This window comes from Pseudophryne corroboree, chromosome 4, assembly GCF_028390025.1.
Source record: "Pseudophryne corroboree isolate aPseCor3 chromosome 4, aPseCor3.hap2, whole genome shotgun sequence".
Taxonomy (NCBI): Eukaryota; Metazoa; Chordata; class Amphibia; order Anura; family Myobatrachidae; genus Pseudophryne; species Pseudophryne corroboree.
In genome coordinates this window covers 546981954-547007018 of record NC_086447.1, presented here as the reverse complement: position 1 = coordinate 547007018, position 25065 = coordinate 546981954, and the positions used below count along the sequence as shown (strand labels likewise).

Sequence of the window (25065 nt, the reverse complement as noted above, 5' to 3'; positions counted from 1 at the left end):
TGTATGGCATGTTGCCAATTTTATGTTTTTCTCCAGTAAACTTTCATTTTTTAGAGGTGATTCTGTTTTCGTAAGCAATGTTAATTATTATTTATATGCAGATGCCCTGACATAATCCCTTTATGTTCTTGAGCACTGGCTGAGTAGCTGTTGAAGGACTAGTATAATCTTGACTGGTGGTGGCAGCAGCTGCAGAAGTCATACTAGTTTGCTCCTCCTGCTGTTCTATCGATTAAATGTTGTGATCCATATCAACTGTGCAGATATTAACGCGGTGGCCCTGGACCTACTGACTGCTAGTGTTGTTAATAAACGCTGTATCCCTGCCTGCCTGAAGTTCACTGAACACACAGAAGTTTAAATAAATAAAGATATAAATAAAAAAAAATAAAAAAATATATATATATATATATGTGTATATATATATATATACACACACACACACACACACATTTTTTTTACTGCAATTGCGACTCACTGCACAGATATTAAGTATTAAGGTGGTGGCCCTGGACCTACTGACTATGTTTCGGTTCATATTCATACTGTTCTTAAACAAAATCTCACTGCCTAACAATATAACTGAAGAAGAAAGTAAGTATTTTACCAGGGAGCACTTGGACTCAAACAATTCTTATTGAAATGTTATCACTTTATTGGACTGCATTAAAATACTGTATCTCATAATTTAATTGTTAAAATGATTGCCTTGACAAAGCCTTATTGGTGAAACAGCTGTTGGCTCTCTGTAACTGTTGTTGAATTGTTAATTATGTGATACTAAGTTAATTATGTTGCCTATTAATAAGGGGAAACAGTTGCCAATGTCTGAGTAAAAGATAGGTGTGCGCAGCACATAGAGCCTGTCTGTGTTGATCGCTTGCTAGCTATTTTTTGCAGCGCTGCGTACAGATAGTCGTCACCTATAGGGGAGTGTATTTTAGCCTTGCAAGTGTGCGATCGCATGTGCAGCCGAGCTGTACAAAAAAATTTTGTGCAGTTTCTGAGTGGCTCTGAACTTAATGCACACTGAGTGAAAAATACTACATAATAATCAGATAATACGCAACCTTAGTTGCGTATATCTGCAAATATAGGGTTAAGCCCCCAGGCCGATCAGCAAGGCGTCTCTGTCACTGGGGGTCCCTATTAGGGGGTCCCTAATACTAGGGGGTCTCTGTCACTGGGGGTCCCCCCAGGTCAGCACACAGGTGAAAATTAATAAGGGTTAATAAGAAGCTCATAAGTGCTATGTAAGTGAAGTGTGATTAAAATAATACAAAAATATATACAAAGTAATAGGGAAAATCATAAGTGTTAATAAAGTGTTAGGGTGTGCCGACCTGAAGCTGCCCAGCCATACCGACATAGGGGCAACCGCACCCCACACTAAGATCTCTGTATTATCTGATTATTATGTAGTATTATTCTTCACTTAGTGTGCATTAGGGAACACAAATTGTTTTTTCTTCCACAGAATTACCCCTCCCTTTTAGCACCTGAGTGACATCACAATCTGATTGAGCAGCTGTCCAATATATGTGCATGGTATTTAGAGAGGCATGGATGGGTCAGCATTAAGAGGGAGGGATTGCTGACTCCAGAGTGCCATTGGAGAAGTCAGGGGTGTCTCCAGGTAAGCTGGCTCGCAGATGCTGTAGGAGCCATTATCATGTGGCCTTACACTGGGCATTGAGACCCAGACATATGTGTAATTATTTATGGGGTGGGTGTGGGGTGCGGTGGCCCCTATGTCGGCACACCCTAACAGTTTATTAACACTTATGATTTTCCCTATCACTTTGTATATATTTTTGTATTATTTTAATCACACTTTACTTACATAGCACTTATGTGCTTCTTATTAACCCTTATTAATTTTCACCTGTGTGCTGACCTGGGGTAACCGACCTGTGCCGATGTGATGAGGTCCTGCACCCCGGACCCATACCTAGTATTAGGTACCCCCAGTGACGGAGGTGCCTTGCCGATCGGCCTGGGGGCTTAACCCTATATCTGCAGATATACACAACTAAGATTTCCGTATTATCTGATTATTATGTAGTATTATTTTTCACTCAGTGTGCATTAGGGAACACAAATTGTTTTTTCTTACACAGAATTACCCCCCCCCCCTTTTAGCAGCTGAGTGACATCACAATCTGATTGAGCAGCTTGCCAATATATGTGCATAGCTCTGAACTTACTCAGCCCTTGCGATCACTTCGGCGTGGCTCCATCTGTACTTGCATTGATTTGTTTTAAAAAAAACAATAAATAGACAACAGTTAATGTTGAATAATTTTATTTAATATTTTACTGTTTTAACAATTAAATTATGAGATATTTTAATGCATACAAATAAATGTATAAACTTTTAATAAGAATTGCTTGAGTCCCAGTGCACCCTGGTAAACTACTTACTTTCTTCTTCTGTTACATTGTGATGCTCAAGTAGTGGGTAGCAACTCACAAGAAGCCTTATATATTTTGGCGGGCAGTCCCAGGCCCATATTGAGCAAATCTGAGAGAGGACAATAATAACACTATAGATACTTGACATATATTTCCTGGTGCGGGATTTGTTCTCTGTATGTGTATATTGCATTATCACTGCCTGCCTGTTTGAAGTTCCGAATCTTAACACAGTACACAAACCTATTTAAAAAAAAATTCTAGTTTTAAACAAGTGACACTGACCATTGACCACAAACAGTAGATCACTGTCCAAATATTTTTTTAGGAGTACACAGTGAACACAATGTGTAGGCTAACTAACTAAACTTGCTTTTTACTAAGAGCCTTGCCTGCCTACACCCTAACCGTCACATTTCTTTTGTGATAAGGCGCACGAATCACCATGTGAGGGACTTATATTGAATTCAAAACACGCAAGATCTGGGAAGACAATGTTTTGCCTCATCTTTGGTTCTAAAGGCCCATATACACTTGACGATAAAATGAGCGACGTCGTTCATTTCAGCCCTCATCAACGACGTCGCTCTTTATATCGTCAAGTGTGTATGCATCCGACGACCACCGATGCGCGGCCCCGCGGGACGTTAACGACCCTCGCTTATCTGTGGAGCATGTATGCTCATTTTCCACTATGGTCGTTACCGACCAGAGACGTCGTTGAATGTGTATGGTGTGAACGACCAACGACCAAGCCACTGTTCACCAGCCCTGTTCCCAGCTCATTATTTTAATAAACTGTTCAGTTTGGATGCTTCAACGATGAATGGTCTTTGGTAGTGTGTATGCTCATGTCGTTTGCTCAGCTGTTCAAGGGAAGTCGTTAACGACGGTTGTCAACGACGTGTGCATCGTCAAGTGTGTATGGGCCTTAAGTTAGACGGGAAGACCTCAGCCTGGACTCAGATCCCATCAACTTAGTGAAATTCGGATGAGATCAGTTCTCTGAGAACCGGACCTGCTCTTCTCTACTGACATGTCAACAAAGGGGCTGACATCACAATTGCTAACTATGGGCCTGATTCAGATGTGGTCGCTGTTAGCATCACTTTATAATAAGGATGTCTCCAAGAGACATTTGGGCAGATGTATTAACCTGGAGTATGCATAAGGAAGTGATAAACCAGTGATATGTGCAAGGTGATAGGAAGCTGCCTAAAGCTGGCAAATGGTAGAGCCAGCCTTGCATGGGTCACTCATATCAGAACTCTGACCAGTGCCATCTTTTATACCAAGATTGCATACTTTTTTCTGCATTTTGGGGGTCATTCCGACCCGTTCGCATGCAGCGTTTTTTCGCTGCGGTGCGAACGGGTATGGAATGCGCATGCACGGCGGCCGCTGTGTGCATGCGCGACATTGCCCGGCGACAGAGTTCACAGAGTTATGTCGCGGCTACCGACGGAAGCGGTCGCAGAGGCGACCGCTAAGAAGATTGACAGGAAGGAGGCGTGGCAGGGTGGATCCGGACCATTGGAGACCGTTTTTGTGGAGTGGTGAGTAAAACGCAGGCGTGTCCAGGACATCGGAGGGCGGAGGAGTGACGTCAAAGCTGGGCCCATCATCGCTGGATCCATCGCACAGGGTAAGTATGTCCAGTGTTGGTCTACTTCTGCTTGAAATTTTTTTAGCTTAGCAGGGCTGAAAAAAGCGATCACAGCCCTGCTAAGCTAAAATACACTCCCCCATTGGCGTGGACTAATGATCGCAGCAGCAGCTAAAAGTTGCTGGCTGCAATCAACTCGGAATGACCACCTTTGTGTCAATAATAGTGCGCTAAGTACTGTACTTGGGATTAATATTTTTACTGACTGCTCTATACCATACACTACATCACTGACTCCTCTATACACTAAACTATATTACTGAACCCTGTATACCTGCCACTATCTTATGGATCCTTCTATACACTCAGAAGCGGATTGGGTTTGAAAACCAACCCGGGAAATATGTTTTTGCAGGCCTAATGGGGGTGGAGTCTCTTCAGGGGTCTGTTGAGTGGCGGAACCTGGTGACTGGACAGGATGCTCTGTTCTCAGAAGCAAGACTGTGAATTATTCTCCAGTAACCACAGTTTCCAGCATAACAGTACCCCTGCACTACTTACAACTGTCACAGCACCATCTGCAAACAAATCCCTCCCGCCCCCTATGGTCGACCAATGACCGTCACCTCTCCACCGCCCTGGTCACTGCTTCCCAAGCTCGTGTTCAAGACTATGTCCGTGCTGCACCCCTTCAGTGGAACACACTCCCCCGCTCCATTAGACTCTCCCCGACTTTGCAAAGCTTCAAGCGGGCACTAAAAACCCACCTATTCATCAAAGCATACCCCCCCGATGCATAACCCAGTCCTGAGGCCGCGCCTCCACCCCCCTGCCTCATGCCGTGAACATCTCTGCTTTGCTTGCATACTGCCATCAGGCTACCTCCTGCTTGCCTGCACCTCTTGTCATCTGTCTGTCGCCCCTCCCCACTAGATTGTTAGCTCTTCAGAGCAGGGCCCTCTTTCCTTTTGTTATCTAAACCCTCGTCTCGACACATTTCACTCGTAGCTCTCCCCTACTCAACGACCATCTTTACCCGCTTTCTCTCCTGCTAGTAAAGGCTCATCTCCATCTATGATCACTCCCTCAATACTTACATCTTAGCTGTATTATGTCTTGAGAATGTGTGGTGCTCTATGTTACCTGTACTCTATTTCTGTTATTTATTTACTATAATGCTAAGTTTTGTCTCCCTGTACTGTCCTTTGTACGGCGCTGCGAAACACATGTGGCGCCTTATAAATAAAATGTAATAATAATAATAATCCAACTGTTTGCTGGGCATACACCCTACAATTATGAGGCCGATATGCCGATATTGGGTGAATCATCCAGATAATAGTAGTGTGTATGCGGCCAACCCAACCAAAAATATTGATCGATCGGGCATGCCGGACTGTCCAGCATTTCTCTCTGATTCAAAATTTTCTTAGAGTCCCGTCAGCCCCATCGTGGCAGTGTATCCCTACCATGTCCAACTGATGGACATTTCCCCTGTTCCTTCATATGAGCCCCCTCCAGTGAGTGAGGGCTTTCATAAGAAAAAAAATACTAATATAATATGTTGTGCAGCTATTTCTATTAAACTGGCAGGCACACTATAAAATAACTACAGTCAGAAGTAGGTGGCTGCCAGCTTCTGTTTTGGCTGCTGCAGCTGCATTTTTGAACAGACACTGTGTGAACACGGGGATGGAGGGGAGGCTGAGCCGTCAGTGGTGACTAGCGGGCCGGCTCTCATAGACTTATGAGGGGGCTGCTATCTGACGGTGGCCATTTCCTTGGTGCTTCATTGAGCTTCTGCACATACACAGGCGTTTTCAGTTAACACTGCCACGATCAGAGCTGAACTCCGATCGCGTGAGTCAGCCAGCATGGGTGATAGCAGGCGGGCACTGAGGAGTTGACCAGACCAGCAAAGCGGAGTCTGGTCCGGCATCCCGGCATACCAATCAATCCCTGTATACACTACATTACATTACAGAACTCTCTATAGCCTACACTACACTGTAAAACATCACTACGCTACCTCTCTGCACTATATCAAAGCGAGAGAGAGAGAGAGCTAGAGAGAGAGAAACACTGGAAAAAATAAGACAAAGGGCTAGATGCGTCATCGCTTGAAAGGTGAAAAAATGGAGAAAGAAAAAGCACCAGCCAATCAGCTCCGAACTGACATTTCACAGGCCCTTTTTGAAAAATGACAATTAGAAGCTGATTGGCTGGTCATTTATCACTCTCCATTTTATCACTTTCCAAGAGATGATGCATCTAGCCCAAAGGGTGGAATTCAAATGTTATTGCGAGTCCCCAACTGGCAGCTATTCAAATGTTTCTTCTGCGGGCACGAGAATTTCATTTCAGCTTGCTACCCCCTGGGGTGGCAAGCTGAAATGCACAAAAAGTTATCCATTTTGGCACCCAAACAGGACTTTTTGCATCGCGCCCATTCATTTACTTGGGTTTTGCCGCTTTATGCGGCTAAACCCAACTGAAATGAGTGCGATCATATGGGAGAATTTAATTTCAGCCCTTGATCTCCCATCACTTCAGACAGGAGATCGGGCGCAATTAAACAATTTCATTTCCCCCAAAGAGAAAAGTCGGCAAACAGACACGATACAGAAGAGAGAGTGTGAAAAAAGTAAAGCACTGGGGAAAGAAGTCAACAGACACACCATAGAGAGGGAGGATAGAGAGAAACATTACAAAAAGTAAAGCAAAGGGGAAAGAGGGCAAAAGATACTGATAAGACAGACAAACATGGGGGAGGGAGTGGTAGGCTCAAGAAAAAAGGCAAATTTACTACATGTACATTCCCTTATACATGTAGTAGTCTGCACAATGTACATGACTGATCTCTAGGCTCTAAGCTACATGGCTCCTGTTTTCTGCTGGCAGTCCCGCTGGCTGCTGGGTCACAGGACTACCTCAGGGTGGTCAGCCATTGGCCACAGACCAAAGAGGAGGCAGCAGCTGCTGGGAGTAGGGGGAGACATCACCACAGAGCGGGGGGGTGGAAGGAGGGGGGGCAGTATGCATCAGCTAGAAGGCAGCACGGACCAGGTGAAAAGGCAGGGTAGAAGGGAGGCAGGTCCACAGAGCAGGGGGAGGCAGTATGGAACATGGGGAGTCAGCATGTAGCAGGAGAAATGCAGCAACTGCATGGGACAGTGGGTGGCAGTACAGACATGGAGAGGCACTATTTAGCAGGGGAAGACAGCAGGGGCCAAGGAATAGGATGGAGCAGAGGAGAGGCAGTATGTAGCAGAGGAAGGCAGCAGGGGCCAAGGAATAGGATGGAGCAGACAAAAAGCAGCAGCTGCATGGACCAGGAGGGGAGGCAGGATAAGCCAAGTGGTAAGATGGAGCAGAGAAGAGGTAGCAACTACATGGACCAGAAAGGGTAGTGGAACGATGCAGACACCAAGGTGTTGAGCTGATCAGCTGTATCCTTCCAGGTTACAGTGCAACCTGCCCCTTGAGTCACCCCTGTGAATACCCCACTCCATAACAGAAGTTTACAGAAATCTTCTGCCAATCAAATAGAAGTTAACAGGACCCTGCATGTCACATGCACATTCCAGTTTTTATTTTTGATGTACCATCATATTGGCAGATGATGTCATGCACATGTACATATGTTACTGTCATTTCACAAAACAATGACAAAACACTGTATGCACATGCAATTTTAATCTGACAGAGATGATATTTGCAGGTCATGCATAATTTTGGACAGTTGTAGAATTGTAGAATTTAATTGGCTGATCACAATCAGGACTTTCCCATTCATGAGATGAAGTGAGAACTTCTCTATTCTTCAGGGCAGAAAGAAACAAGATGCATACAGCTCTGACTTGGGTGTAGTATGAGTGGCCGGGGGCCAGGATCCCGGGAGCCAGCATACTGGCGCCGGGATCCTGACCGCCAGCATACCGACAGCTGGGCAAGCGCTAATGAGCCCCTTGCGGGCACGGTGGCACGCTACGCATGCCACGCTATTTATTCTCCCTCCAGGGGGGTCGTGGACCCCTAAAATGGAGAATATGTGACGGCATGCTGGCGGTCGGGATCCCGATGCCGGTATGCTGGTCACCGGGATCCCGGCTGGCGGCATACTGAAGACCATCCCTCTGACTTGCCTGTAATTGCTCATAGATGCACTCAACCACAGAGCAGGAACTGTGCTAAAGATTGCAAAATCCATCTGCAAAAAGTAGTTGCGTGCAGCTCCAAATCATCCACATTATGTCCATGAATAAGCAGTTTCTTTAGTATGAAATGTTTTGTTGATGAAATCCAGTATTCAATTTTCTGCCTACATTTGATTATGTCACTGATTACCCCTCAAATTAAATAAGTGTCAATATTTTAATTATCCAATAAAAATAATAATATAGTTTGAATAACTGAATGGTAACATGTATGGCTAATTTATATACATACAAAGACCTCACTTTAATTATAATAGAAAAAATAGGATTTTGGTACCTACCGGTAAATCCTTTTCTCTTAGTCCGTAGAGGATGCTGGGGACTCTAAAAGGACCATGGGGTATAGACGGATCCGCAGGAGCTTGGGCACACTACAAAGACTTAAACTGGGTGTGAACTGGCTCCTCCCTCTATGCCCCTCCTCCAGACCTCAGCTAGAAAACTGTGCCCAGGCGAGATGGACAATTTCGAGGAAAGAATTTATTGTTATAAACACGGTGAGTGTCATACCAGCTCACACCTCAAACACACCGTAGAACGTGGCATTCAGTAGAATACCAGCCAACGGCATGAACAAAACACAGCCACATACTGAGAGAATATGTAACACAACCCGTGTGTCCACAGAAGCAAAAACACGACCCCGCATGCTATGTCATGAACTACGGTAGCAACCGCCAGACAGAGAAGACACACCACCAGGGTGTAACCAAAAGCAATAACTGCAGACACCCTACGCACTGGGACGGGCGCCCAGCATCCTCTACGGACTAAGAGAAAAGGATTTTCCGGAAGGTACCAAAATCCTATTTTCTCATACGTCCTAGAGGATGCTGGGGACTCCAAAAGGACCATGGGGTTTATAACAAAGCTCCAAAACGGGCGGGAGAGTGCGGACTACTCTGCAGCACCGAACGAGCAAACATAAGGTCCCCAAAAACAGGGTGTCAAACTTGTAGAGCATCGCAAAAGCATTTGACCCCGACCAAGAATCCGCTCGGCAAAGTTGAATCGCCGAGACTCCTCGGCATTCGCCCAAGAAAAACCCATCTTCCCAAAAGAAGGAACCTCCACCAACTTCGGTGATGGCAAAGCAGCCTTAGAACGAACATGCCAAACCGCATTATAGATTCAGCGTGTAACAAAACTGCATAGCGCAGTCCCCCAAAGTAAGCTGGGAACATACCAGACAAACAGGGCCTCTGTTTCTCCAACCTGAGCCAAATTGATGACCTACATACTCAAATCCCTGGCTAGATCAAGGGAATTTGAACCAGCCAATGCCTAAGTAACCCCCGGCATCAAAATAGGCCGATTTCTGCGAAACCCAGAAAACACTCTTGGTAGAACTACCAACCGAGTACTCAATTCCTCTCTATCCACCTGAAAGATCAAACAAGGCTCTTGTGAGACAAAACCACTACTTCCGACATCCGCCTAGCTGACGTCAAAGTCAATAGCCTGACCACTTTCCAAAAAAGAAATTTTGTAAAGAAACTTATTAGGCTTGCCTCCACATCGGCTTGTAAAGTATGGATAAGCACGACCTAGCTGAAAGTCCTCCATAGGAGCCTTCCTGGATACACACCGAGACACATAATTACTCCAACAACGGTGGTAACGCTGTGCCGTCAGTTCTTTCCTAGCCTGAAGAATTGAAGAAACGACTTCACTGGGAACACCCATTCGGCTTAGGATACGACATTCAACCGCCCCGCCGCTAGACGCAGCCGCGGTATGTCCTGATACACGCCCCGATCGTGTTGTAACATTACCTCACGTAAAGGAAGAGGGCAGTAATTTTCTATGAGTAAACCATGAAAAACTGGATAGCCAACCCTCGCTGGTTAGACCGGATTTCAAAGGATCATCGGAACCATCGATCATCTTACGCTTACCACTGTCAGAAAGGTGAAAGCAGAGAGGCCACCTAGACCGACTAAAAACACCAACGGTGTCACTAGGATGTCCCCTGCTATATCCTGAGTGTCCCATAACCTGAAACAATCTCCTCGAGGCCTCTCGTTGAGGCGAGATGCCAACATGTCCAATTGCGACACTCCACAAAGACTTGTCACGTCTGGGAAAGCTTCTCGCTGATGACAGTATTTTTTCCGGCTGGATTTCGTGTCCGCAAAGGAAATCTATTTCTCCGTCGTTTACCTCCGGAACGAAGACTGCTAACATAGCGTTTACCAGACTTCCCACTCAACTGCAAACTGTGCATCTTCTGCCATTTCCGCTTTTTCCTTGTTGCGCCCTAGCGGCTTACATACGCCATTGCTGACAAGTCTTCTGGCAGAATTAACACGGGCAGAACACGAAGAAAACGTTAGTCTAAAATAGCTCTTAATTCAAGAAGCTAACAGCAGACAAGTTTCCCAACTTGACCTCATCCTCTGGAAATACGTCCCTTGCAAAGGACTGCTCCCCAGCTTCGGAGATCTATACGCACGGACACCAGGATCTAAACCTGGATCCCTAACCTTCATTCCTTTAGAAGGAAAGAACCGAGCAGACACCACAGGAGCGGTGTCCTGGCCGTTTTGATTATATTCCGGTGCATGCGCAGGTGAGACCCGGACCACATTTCCAACTGGTCCCATGAAAACCACTCTGGTATTAGACCTGCTCACCGAAAAAGGCCACTTATGCCGCATCCACCTGTCTCATTAATGGAACCTATTGATGAGGTGTCACCTCAAAGCCGATCCAACTCTGGATCCTCAGACCTCTTTCTACAGGAAAAACACTGAACCTTAACCGGTCAGAAACCACTCTGAAACCCACTTCTGACATCTGCGTCGTTGGGAACAACAGGCCAATGCCTGCGCCGAAGAACAGTCAGAGATAAACAACGATATGCACCCTTTTACAGGGACAACCAGACAATGTCCTGAACGTGACGCACCTCTGTATGGCGTCGCGCGTTACCTCCCCTTCCATAGGGGAGAGGCAGGATCTATTAGAAAAAACAGTAAGGGGAAACAACCGTAACTCAGAATGTTCCCCTTTGGCTTCTATAAATAACTCACAGGTCCTAGTCTATTCCTGGACTAACTGAAAATTAGTAGACAAGTGGTCACCGGAGTGGGGACCAGCCAGATAGACTCAGCGACAAGAGGTGTATGTAGTGGAAATAGAAACTACGTCCACTTCTGCGAACCTAACAAGGCTGCAGAACACTTACCTTTTCACCTTCCACTGTCTACACAGAAAAGGGAAAAAAGAACCGGTTAAACGACTGCATCCCACAAAAGAATACGTCATCAACCGTTGTGAAGGAGGTTAACTCACGAATTTAGGCTTACCAGCGGATACCGCCGAGATTGACTGAAGAGAAGCCACACCAAACAGCTGTATACCTCCCACCAGCATCTCCCGGAGACCTCCTCCGCATTTTTCCGGTCACACCACCTACTGTCACGTGGCAGCCTGCTATAATGTTATAAGGAAAAATAAACATAGGCAAGCCTACCCACTCTGGGTAGGATAATTCTACCGGATGCTTACCCGACTACCACACTCCCTCAAGTGCATACATTGCAAATAAGGTCAAAGTGTAGAAATAAAATTTCACTTAGCTGCCTGTGTATGATCCTTTGCGACCGGGCTCAGCGTCGACCAGGAGTTGATTGTCATAATTTTCTCTCCGCGTTGTGAAGAGACTAATATTCGGACTCCTTGAGAGGATCGAAACCAACTCGTCCCGGCCAATCTAGAGCTTAATCAACAAAGCGACCAGCACATGAGAAGAATACCATTATTTCAACATTCATGTATATACATAATGTAATACACAATAAAACACCCATATCGTAATCATGCATATATAAAGTTGTATCTACACATATATACATATAGACATAACCTATACGCAAGTGGATTGTCCAGACCTGTCAGATCCCTAGTGACAGTAATGTGTTGTGAATGTGTATGACCATGTACTGACGTGCCCCCGATGTGGATCTACTAGGAACTTTACGGCCGACAGAAACTGAGTAAATGTCGACAGCACGGAATAGAAAGCGGGCAACAACAATAATAATCTTAAAACCCCAAGGGGTCTGAGGGAAGCATACATCTACAATTGTAATAACACTCCCCCTACTTATATATATATATATATATATAAAATATATATATATATATATATATATATATATATATATATATAGCAGATGTGGACCGGCACTCCTCCTGATGGCCACTCGTGACCCTGGTGCCTCCTGATAACGATTGTGTAGAATCCCAATAAAGATGACAGCGGCACTCAGGGTTTTGTAAACATGCAAAAATTGTATTCAAACGTGAATAGACAGGCCGACGTTTCGGGGCTTACCCGCCCCTTTGTCAAGGTGTTATACACCTTGACAAAGGGGCGGGTAAGCCCCGAAACGTCGGCCTGTCTATTCACGTTTGAATACAATTTTTGCATGTTTACAAAACCCTGAGTGCCGCTGTCATCTTTATTGGGATTCTATATATATATATATATATATATATACCAATACCTGTACAAGGCAATAACAGCCTGTTAATTCTTTTACCCAGGAATTACCGTTGATGCCGACAGGGCATCGACCGACCGCCGTGTCTCCCCTAGCGTGTTTACTTGTTTTTAAGCACACAAAAGCAACCTGCTAATACTTAGTTGTTTGAATCAAGTACCGGCAAGCGTCGGCGAAACAGTTATCCCCACAGGAGCTTATGACAAAGCCCTGCACCCGTATAAGCGGTGGCGGGGAAATCGTTAAAGTATGCTGGCGGGGGATGAACCACGGTGCCTCGGCACCGAAATGCTTTTTTTTTGCTAGATTTCACATTAAGAAGACCAGTAACTTGCTGCCCAGGGCGCTCCCCCCCAGCGCCCTGCACCCTGTGAGTGCCGTTGGTGTGTGGGAGCATGGAGCGCAGCACTACCACTGTACCTCCGTTACTGAAATCTTCTGCCATCTGAAGTCTTCTTTTCTTCCAATACTCACCCGACTTCTTTCTTCTGGCTTCTGTGAGGGGGGTGACGGCATGCCTCCGGGAACAAGCAGCTAGGCGCACAAAGTGATCGAACCCTCTGGAGCAAATGGTGTCCAGTAGCCGAGAAGCAGAGATTTGAAACTCACAGAAGTAGGTCCTGCTTCTCTCCCCTCACTCCCACGATGCAGGAAGCCTGTAGCCAGCAGGTCTACCTGAAAATAAAAAACCTAACATAAAGTCTTTCAGAGAAACTCAGTAGAGCTCCCCTAGTGTGTGACCCATCACTCCTGGGCACAAAGTCTAACTGAGGTCTGGAGGAGGGGCATAGAGGGAGGAGCCAGTTCACACCCAGTTTAAGTCTTTATAGTGTGCCCAAGCTCCTGCGGATCCGTCTATACCCCATGGTCCTTTTGGAGTCCCCAGCATCCTCTAGGACGTATGAGATAGAAACAAACATCCAGATGCATTTTAATAGTTATCCGTGTCTGTCTATATTTTCTATGCAAGTTACAATAACATAACCTCTTACAAATGTAATAAATAAACATACATAGACTTATTGTAGGGGAAAATGGTCAGCTTTATTTAATAATAAGATATTTGGAGGAGGGAAAGTAAATGGTAATGAAGAATGAATGGCTCCACACAGCAGTATTGCTATCTGCTCATCACCCCAGTTATACCCAATCAGGCCTATAAAGGGGTCTTTTACCAGACCAACATATACACACTTAAGGTATTCAAACTCCCCTCCCAATGATGATACACACTAAGATCCAAGAGGTGGTGCCGTTGACCACAGTAAGGTGTAATCAGCCTAACCTTTGTATTGATGGGGAGTATCTCAAGACCTAATAGTCACTGCTACCATTCTTTCTCACAACTTAAGCTGGGTAGGAATGTCCAGAATCAAAAGATCTACCTTACTGAGAAACAAACCAGTACAACAGCACACACTACACCCACAAAACACTCCTCCAAACATTTGATTTTTTAAATAAAAACTGGTGTAACAGAACCACATAGTAGAGTAAAGTCCAACTCACTTTATTTTCCACCTCAGGCAGGTTACACATTTTCATATAGGATTGCAGGTCAGTCACAGCACAACAGGGTACAGTCTTTCCAAGGCAACTGGTTTAACAATTCCAGATGGCTCCTAACATAACCCCACACCCCAGTCCTATCGTCTGGATGACTGGTTTGCCATCAGAAGCAATGACCTACTGCACAAACACATTTTTAAAGGTAGCAGACAAGTTGTAGTAATTAGCCAAGATGTGGCTTACAACAGACTCAACCAAAACCCGGACTGGATGCCATCATACTGAATTCCTGTTGCTGCTGCTCCAATCCTGCAAAACTCTGCATTCCACAATAACCTCATTGTGGAATCATGCTGTCCCTGCCACACTGGCCATATCACAATAACCTCCCAACAATATTTTAACTCCTGCACAGGGTACACAACTGAGAAGAGCACAGCACATAGGAGGGCACCCTGGCTCAACTGTGCCAGCGACATGTGTAAAACTGTCCCTACCTGATATGCCCCCCTTGGAGACTTACAAAGAAGGCAGTAGTGTTGGCAGCGCCGAACTGCGTCTGTCAGCGCATCCTTTCAATACCATGAATGCAAGATAAACTAACCCCCTCCCCACCCGAAACCCTTGCTGCTGGAAGCGGTAGTTTATTTTGAGATTCTTCACAGTACTGTAGTGCCGGGCACGGTGCGACACTGCCAACTCCACTGCCTGCTCTGCGAGTCTGCCACCAGCACTGCACAGGAGGCATATCAGGTAATAAATTAACATGTAAGGGGCACTACAACAGGGGGGCATATCAGGTAATACATTAATGGGTAAGGGGCACTACAACAGGAGGACATATCAGGTATTACTTGATGTGTAAGGGGCACTACAACAGTGGGTATGATGTGTATGGGGCACTACTATGTTGGGCATAATGTGTAACGGGGACTACTACTAGTGGGCATAATGTGGAGGCACTACAACTGGGGATTTGCCATGAGACCATGCCCCCTTAATATTTTCAAAAGTACTTAAGGGGGATGCCAAAGTATTTATTCGCTTAGCAAAAAATTTGGCTTCAGGCCGGCATTGCTCCTGCCAGACCAAATATAACGAGACACGTTTTAGGGGATCAATTCAATTAGCCACAAGGGTGTTAAATTGCCATTGCTACAGTGTGGAAAAGCCAGCAATGGCAGCTGCCTGATTTCACTCCAGACTCTCTGATTTTTTTATGCAGCCCTATGGCGATACCGTAATTGTGGTATATAGGGGACTTGTGAGTAACTGAATTGAGCCATACTGTAGGTGTTTAATCCATGACATACAAAGAAAATGCATTCTGTTCTTCTTAGTTCTAGAATTTCAGTCATAGTGTGGGGCCCAGTTCAGAGTTGGCCACATGGAAATAAACATGAATTAATGTACGCATGTTATTTTATTAAACCTACTCCTTTTATCCCCCCCCCAAAAAAAATAAAAAAATAAAAAATCAAAGGAATCCCTGAAAATGAATATTCCTTTTGTCCTATACAGATTTAAATATTATTGTATTTATTTTATTGTATTAAGATAGATTTGCTAAACAAGAATCAGTTTCACATATTTTGCAAAAAAGGATATGTCTCAAAGCTTTTCTAAACCATGGATAGAAGAATCCATATATTAATGGATTACATGTGGAGTTGATATATCCAAGCCAGTTGAGGGCATCAAACAATACTTCAGGAGTAGAAAAATTTAGAAATGGGTCAACTAGAATGGTTATAAAGACAGGTAACCAACATGATATAAACACCCCCATGACAATGCCCAGTGTCTTTGCCGCCTTTCGGTCTCTCTGCTTGGAGATTTGAGAAGTTACTTGGTCTGCCATGTTCCCTGTTGCCCGTTCCAGGATTTTAGCATGTCTTTGTGATACTATAAAGATCTTGACATAAATCCCAACCATGACTGAGCCAGGAGCAAAAAAACATACAAAAAACATAACCACAGACCACAATTTGTTGAAGGTAATTGGACATAAATTAAAACATTCCACTAATATTTCATATCCAATTATTCCAGACACATGGGAATTTGTTATAACCACTCCAAATGCAAAGATAGCTGGCACAGACCAACACACAAATATCATTTTCTTTATGACAGATATTGTTATTTTAATGGGGTAATGGAGAGGATCACAAACAGCATAAAATCTATCAATGGCAATAGAGCAGAGGTGGAAAATAGAAATAACACTAAGCATTAAGTCAAAACTGTAATGGATTTTGCAAAACATTTTTCCAAAATACCAGCATCTCTCCACAGATCTTACCATGCTGTATGGCATGATGATGAGCCCTAGAAAGAAGTCTGTAGCAGCCATCGAAAGAATGAGAAAATTAGTTGGGGAATAAAGTTCTTTAAAATGACTGATGGAAATGATGATACCCAGATTCCCAAGGACAGTGATTACCATACAACTAGCTAGAAACATATACATCCCAATGCGTACAATAATTGGCCTGTCAGCTGGGCAGAGGAATGAGACATTTTCATATTGCAAACACACAGGATTAAGAAAAGTTATGTTCATGTTGTTATGTTTCTTCTGCTGCTAGAAGATTCAAGACGTTCTAAAATGAGAAGTCAAGAAAAAGTTGCTCTTATCAAGTTATAATTGAAATACAATAAACAGGAATTAAGTAAACTAAATACATCTAAAAAGTTAAAAACACATGATCAAGGGATTTAGGGCCTAATTCAGACTGATTGCAGCAGCAAACTCTATCTTTCGTGGGCAAAACCATGTGCACTGCAGGGGGGGGGGGGGTGGATATAACATTTGAGAGAGTTAGATTTGGGGGGTTATTTTGTTTCTGTGCAGGGTAAATACTGGCTGCTTTATTTTTACACTGCAATTTAGATTTCAGTCTGAACACACCCCACCCAAATCTAACTCTCTCTGCACATGTTACATCTGCCCCACCTGTCCTGCACATGGTTTTGCCCATTAGAGTACAATTTTTCTGCTGTGATCAGGTCTGAATTAGACCTTTAGATTCTGCAGATTTGATGGGTACGATATTACATAAAAGTCCTTAATGACAACCAATGGCTTTGTCCTAATATAAAATGATTCAACCATACACATTTCTGCATGTAATGACATCATAAAACAATTCAGATAAAATAATGTTTAGGCTTGAAAATAACATTTCATGCAACAGTTAAGCATAATGACTCGTTTACTTAATGTTTTATAATATACCATTTTCTAACACATAATTACAGGGTTTATAGTGAAGTGGCTTAAATTGAACCTATAAACCCTCAATACAGGCGTAATACATTATGCCGGCTTTCGGGATGACGGCGGTCACATGACTGAACCCGGCATCCCAAATGTTGGATTGCCAACAGGTTTGGGGGTTAACAATCCTAACCCTCCCCCCACCTCTCCACCCTAACCCTATCCCTCCCTTGGTGGCAGCTAGTGCTAAATATACAGGGGTGGTGGCTAGGGATACATTTTGGGGGGGTGGCAGCTAACCACTCCCCTAATGCCTAACCTTAAACCTCCCCCCTCCCCGGGCCTAACCCTAAAACACCTCCCAATACTTACCTTCAGGATGCCAGCTGTTGGTGTCACAATACCGTTCTTCTGAGCAGTGTCAGGATTCTTCCTTTGGTCACCTTACCGCCGGGATGCCAAACGCATCTCCTCAATACAATACTCCTATAATAAACATTAATTATATTCATATACAGTAGTTAGTTTACAGTCATTAGCATTACATACAGAGCAATATTATTTGTCACAATACACAAAATGCCTTTTTTTTGTTGTCCCTATCAATTTTACTTTATAAAAATACATTTATCAAGGCTTTTGTGTTGGTATTGCAAGCATGAAGTTACTGCTTGCAATGCTGGATTTTTATTTATAAGAAGGGTGTTCCCCAGTTCAATGTGTTCCGATCAGTGTATCTGGCCTCTTCATTTAGAGTTCATTCTCAGAGCACATGGCAGCGAGCTAAGTGCCATGACTGTTGTACATAATGTTCCTTATTCTGTTTTTCTATTATTTGCACTACTCAGGAGGAAAGGGATTTTGGAGTCACTGTTTTAAGTGACTTAAAGGCAGGGAAGCAATGGAACAAAGCAATGAGGAAGGCTAGTCAGGTGCTTGGCTGCATAGGGAGAGGACTCAGTAGAAGAAAGAAAGTAGTAATACTGCCACTGTATAGGTCACTGGTACGGCCTCATCTGGAATACTGTGTCCAGTTCTGGAGACTATATCTCCAGAAGGATATAAATATATTAGTACAAAGAAGGGCAACTAAATTGTGCATGGTCTACATCACAGGTTCTCCAACTCGATCCTCAGGACCCCACACGGTTCATGTTTTGCAGGTCACCTGTAGATTTTGAAAATGTGACAGTTGGTGATACACAGAGCAGCAGCTGGGTGAGCTGAAAAACATGAACCGTGTGGGGTCCTGAGGACCGAGTTTGAGAATCACTGGTCTACATCACAAAACTTACCAAGAAGACTAAAAGATCTTAACATGATATAAACTTTCAAATATACCAAGGGTTTTATCAAGGTAGAGGAGGGAAGTATTAGAACTTGAGGACATGCACTGAAACTGGAGGGAGGCCGGTTCAGGGGAAATTTAAGGAAAAATCACTTCACAGAATGGGCAGTGGATAAGTGGAATAGCCAACTATCAGAGATGGTAGAGGCCAACACAGCAGAGCAATTTACACATGCTTGGGATAGGCATATGTATAAAGCGCTACGGTAAGGCTCAAATAGGATTGAGGTTACCTAAAGTATAAAAAAAGGGGCAGACTAGTTGGGCCATGTGTTTTTTCCCCATCAAATTCTATGTTTCTATGTTACCCTAATTACAATGAATAAACTAGTGATGTGTTTGTTTTAGAAATGATTAAAATGTAAGTAAGTCTAAAAGCACATTCACAATATTATGCACGTAAACAATGTATTTGTAGCAAAAAGATCAGCTCTTGAGGATATTTGTGGTTTGCTGGACTAATCCATAAAATACACAAAAGACAAGCTGCACACATATGGCAGGAATACAGATATAATATTTACCTTGTATGATACTTACAGTTCTGTAATCTCATAACATGTCTTGCAGAGTTTGGTAGGAGCCACACAAGGCAGATTGTTGTTGATGAAACATCTCTTTTATGATACCAGGAAGACTCTCATGAGAACTTACACTGCTGAAGACAGATAATTCTCCCCAGAAAAATTAAATTGTGAGGAATTCTCTTGAGGGCAATTGGGAGATGCCACACAAGTTGAAAAAAGTAAATGTGAGATCTGTGCTCTGGTTGTTAGGGAATCTTTCTGAAATGAAAAACTAAACCCATAATAGAGTAGTACAAGTGATGTTTTATACATAACATGAAAAAAAAACACTAAATATTGTTTTTAATATAGAAATCTAGGGTCCTGTTTATCATACAGAAATATGCAGTCAGTGCTGAGAAGTTAGCTGTTGCACTTTTGGACTCATTAGGTTATAAATCCAGAAGCCATTTCATCACAGGTACAGCTCTGTGAGGCCCATTTATCATCAAGTTTTAGCTAGTTTACTTTAAAAGTATGATAAATTGTGCTCCAGGCAAACAACTGTCATGTGTTTTAAAAGTGACAGATAGGAGCTGATTGGCTGGAGCAATATTGATCATACGCAACAAGTTTTTAAGTCACCCATATGCTTTATTATTTTCAACACCACTTAAACCATAATAATAAATAAAGTCACACATCACTGTATAGATTGGAAAAAATTGAGGTCACAGCCAAATTTATTAAATCAAATTAGAATTGTAATAATTGATCATATTGGTGAAAAAAGCAATGCAACCTCAGCCACAGCCTTTATATAAAGTTTAAATTAGTAAAATAGGGTAGAGTTTCCGCCCCTTGTGCAATGCATCTTGGGTAGAACAATCTCCCCTTAACTAGCACAGTGCTGGTCCCTTCCTAAGATGGTGACCAGATCCTCCCCTAAGGTAGTGACATACCCACCTTTCTCAAAGGGGAAATGCTAGCCAAACTCTGCTGCACTAAATTGAGCTGCCGAGGAGCACTGCTTTCTGCCACATCTCTTATACTTTAAACCTGCATTGTACAAAATTCAACAAGGCTGTTACAAATAACTCCAAACCTTTCCCTGTCAAGTGTACTCCATCCGGCCTATAAAACTGAACCTCTTCATAATGTAAACGAGGATGCTATATAACATGCCCATTCAAATAAACCACAAACCTAGACACTGCGGCATTCAGCTTTTTCCTCACTCTGCCCAAAGCGGCCCACCCTGGGTGCCCCACCAAAACCTACGTGGTATAACTTCAGAACAAATCAACCCAACTTGTGGCCAATGCTCCACAATTATTTAAAAATCCCTCTTTATATAATTAAAGAGCTCTATTCTTTTACAAGGCCCAGGTCGTTACCGCCTAAATGCACTATCAAACAATCTAGGGATCCCCATTTCTCTTCTGATTCCCAAAGCAAATCTAATAAACCTTTCCAACGCAACCCCCTCAAACCAATACAACGTACATCATAAAGGAAAGATTTAACTGCAGTGTGAATACAAGCCCAATAAACATAAGAATGACCCACAATCCATACCTGACTTGACCATGTCAAAAAACCTGCACGAAAAACAAACGTTTTTAAAAACATTAATAACTTGTAACTGTTACTTAAACTAGAAGGGTAAGGGAAGCTGAGCTGTCTGAGTGACCCAGATGGAGATGAACAATACCAAACATAAAAAATGTATGAGGGAAAAGGTGAAAAGAACTCCAAACCCCCTATCGGAGGGTAGCTTAAGGCCCTGGGATTCCCAAACAACCAACTCGCAGGAAGCTTCTAATTCTGCAATTTATCATTCTGGATATAAGTTTTATAAGTTGAAGACTTCCAACATCCTCATTTTTTAATTGCCTCAATGGAAGAACCCCGACGCTGTAGCACACGTCGCTGCACCTATTCTAAATGAATCTGTGACAGCGGCAGTTCTAAAACTATCAAACTCTTGTGGAATACGCTTGTGAACTGAAACTTAGACAGGGGCGTAAGGTCTTCATGCACAAGCAACTATTTACCGCCATTCGGGCGCTGCAGGCAGAAGCTGTTGGCTAGTGAAACTGGGCATATCCTCGGCTCAGGATGCACAGGAACAGGAATCCACCACACTCTCCCTAGCTGATCCGTCTTGGACCTCTGAATTTTCATAAGTAACAGATCATGCTTTAATACCACATTATCAAACATAATCCCTGTGTTGATTGATTTCTTGTTAACAGCCACTAATTCTCCTACATTTAATGCGCCAAGAAAGCTAATGTAAAAGCCAATTTAAACAAATTAGGGGGGTAATTCAGAGTTGATTGCAGCAGCAAATGTGTTAGCAGTTGGGCAAAACCATGTGCACTGCAGGGGGGGCAGATATAACATGTGCAGAGAGAGTTAGATTTGGGTGTGGTGTGTACAAACTGAAATCTAAATTGCAGTGTAAAAATAAAGCAGCCAGTATTTATTGTACCCTGCACAGAAACAAAATAACCCACCCAAATCTAACTCTCTCTGCAAATGTTATATCTGCCCCACCTGCCCTGCAGTGCACATGGTTTTGCCCAACTGCTAACAAATTTGCTGCTGCGATCAACTCTGAATTACCCCCTATGTTTGTACTCACCAAGCACTATTCCTGCAACTGCTGCCACCAAATCCTTAATAAGCCCAATATCAATTGGTCTACGAGCATCACCTATATTTGCTTGATCCTTAGCCCATCACTTCAATATCCTGGACAGAATAAAATATTTAGTGGGGTCCACTGAACCATGCAAGCACGAAAAATAAGAGATTCCCGCCAGAGCCCCGTACATTGCTGCTTTAGAACGATCCCTCTCATGCCACAACCATACAGATTCCAACATGGCGTCTTGCAAACTCTTACTGACACCTTTGGATGCCATAAAAGCCTGACAGTCAAACCACGCTGCCCGAATATGACCTCAGAGTTCCTGGTGCCAACGCTTTCAATGTGAGCACCTTGATGCTGACCTGATGATCTGCCATAAATAATCAGGACAGGACAAACCATCAACCCTAGCTAACGGAGCTAACAACCTAAACCTTCCCCATTGAAAATGAGATAACGCATCCGCCTTCTCATTTTTAACCCCAGGAACATGCTTCGCAGTAAAATCAATATTTCTCCACATGCAGATCAACGTTAGATGCCTTAGCAGTCTCAGCGCTTGCTGACAAACCGTCTTTTGGTTATTGATAGCCTAAACTACACCCAGATTATTGCACCAAAAAACAATTCTACGATTGCTAAATCTGAAGGACCAAAGCTCCACAGCCACAATAATGGGAAAAAGCTCCTGCAAAAGCATGTTGACTGTAAGACCTTCCAAACGATGACACTTGATGCTGCTGATGCCGCTGAAGCTGAATGAGAAACTATATCCCGCAAATTTAAATTAACTGTGTTAGGTACTGATAAATCCACTGCTGCAAGCGCCTCAGGGGTGGCTAAGAGCACTTGCGCAGGAGGAGGGGGAGGCAGTGGAACCATAATAGACTGAGGTAGGATGGAAGGCCTGACCAGCGGCATGGCCTGAGGCAGAGGAGGTTGCCCTATTTGCTGAGTACCAGATAACTGACACAAAATGGGTTGCGCAAAATGACCGTAAGGGTTAAGCAAAGCTTGATGCGCAGTGAAATTACTGAACTGAGGGTACAAAGGTGGCTATATAAATTGCCCTGTCACTTGGAATAATTGAGGGTTAACCAACTGCTGCTGCAAACTAGGAAAAGGTGCCTGCATTGCATGCTGCATGACACCCTAGTTAAAATATGGTGACCAAGTAACCGCTGGCTGTGGTATATTCACCTGCAGTATAGATGGTGCATTTACCCCTCCATGACCCCTATAATTGGCTGCGGGGGGAGTACCCCCAGGTAAGACTATCTTGGGAAAAGTACTGGGAAGATTGCAAGAGTAGCAGATTTACAAACTTTTGTCCAATGGCAGCGCATGAGATGTAAGAATGCCAGGACAGCACCAGAAAGTATAAGTTACATATGCGATCACTTTACTTTTGTACTTCAGTGCCAGTATCCTTGCATGTGTTGTTTTATTTTCATACATTACCCTGATAATTTCTTTAACAATTTATAATTATTGTGGTTAAATTGTGATTGTAGGTAAATATGGATCTAATTCTGTCCATGCTGTTTATTATTGAGACAAGGGTGTATTTTTAAAAAATTGCAATTCCAGAACAATAATTTAACAGTCACATGGCTAGAGTGATAAAACGGAGAGTGAAAATGTACCAGCCAATCAGGTCCTAACTACAATGTCACAGGCTGTGTTTAAAAAATGGCAGTTAGGAGCTGATTGGCTGGTACTTTTTCACTCTCCATTTTATCACTTTCCAAGCGATGATGCATTTGGCCCATAATCTCTAAAAACAATAGGAATAATTTGGCTCATCTATTATAGAGACTTGTAATGGGTTTTTTTTTTGTAAACACAACAGCTCACCAATATTTTCATCTACAATCTGGTTATGTGTATTCACCAGCTTTACTGCTCACAATGACATACATTACTAAAATTATAGGGAAAAGATATGCGAAGGCTATTAATTACACTAATGAGCTATTTAACAGAGAAGGTACCTTATACCTAAACAGCTATTAACACTTCATTTAACGTATCCACAAGATATAATGTAATATTGATCCCTGGTGATTAAGCTAACCCAGAGAGGGCACCTTTCACTGTTTATTTCACAGTATGAAATTGTTGGTGATAAATTGACCCCTCTGGGTCTCATTACTATTGATTAATCTCATGACTCGGACATCTTGTCTTAAATTACTGTAGTGACAATTAACGTGGGTCCAATTTAATTCCATTGAGCATCAAAGTGTTGCTGAAAAATCCAAAAACAAGTACTGGCAAGGGAGAGTGTGATGTAAACATATTATTGTTCTAAATGACCTTTCCAAGGTATTTCATATATTGCAAGTCATCACTAGGCAAAGCTAAAGTTTAATAACCGTTACTTAAGGAAACTAGTATTGAAATGTGAACTAAATTTGACCATATGTACATGTAAATATCACCTAGTCTCACCACGCTATGTTAAATCAGTTCCCTGTTGTTTGGCTGCCTATGCTACAGACACTCAAGTACATTACCCAATCACTCAGCCTCATTTTCCCCTTTCTCGAAGCTTAGTGGGCAAAGACAAGAGCTGAAGCCACATACAACAAACTAACCTGTGTGTATCAGTCCATTGGCATGTGTGTGCAGCACAATATATTAAGGTGTGCACCCAGGGAAATTTAGAGGGACACACTTTTATCCACCATCAATCCGTCAACTTTATCACTGCATTTACCTATGACCATACTGCACTGTGCAACACAATTCATAATATGTCATCTAGAACAGGACAGTGGGGTCAATATACTAAGCCTTGGTGAGAAATAAAGTGGCCAGAGATAAAGGGGTCTATTCATGAAGCAGTGAAATGTGAGGAGAAGTAAGTCAACTGCTTTGTATAATTGTACAGTATGCAAATTATAAATGTTACTTCAATGCTGATTGGTTGCCATGGGCAACTTCTCCACTGGCTCTCTTCTCCACACTTTTCACTGCTTCATGAATAGACCCCCTTAGTACCAACCAACCAGCTCCTAACTGTAATCTTGCAAACACAGCCTGCACATAACAGTTAGTAGATGATT

General features: G+C 43.2%; 1 protein-coding gene across 1 annotated transcript; it reads right to left on the bottom strand.

The window, feature by feature from the left end:
• Window positions 1-11283: 11283 nt before the first annotated feature.
• LOC134911593 (trace amine-associated receptor 3-like) lies at window positions 11284-17949 on the bottom strand. Its single transcript, XM_063919717.1, has 3 exons — window positions 17854-17949; window positions 15846-16864; window positions 11284-11294 (listed from the first exon to the last, which is right to left on the bottom strand). Exons 2-3 carry the CDS (start codon window positions 16822-16824, stop codon window positions 11284-11286), a joined length of 990 nt encoding a protein of 329 aa, XP_063775787.1. The 5' UTR covers window positions 16825-16864; window positions 17854-17949.
• Window positions 17950-25065: the final 7116 nt, after the last annotated feature.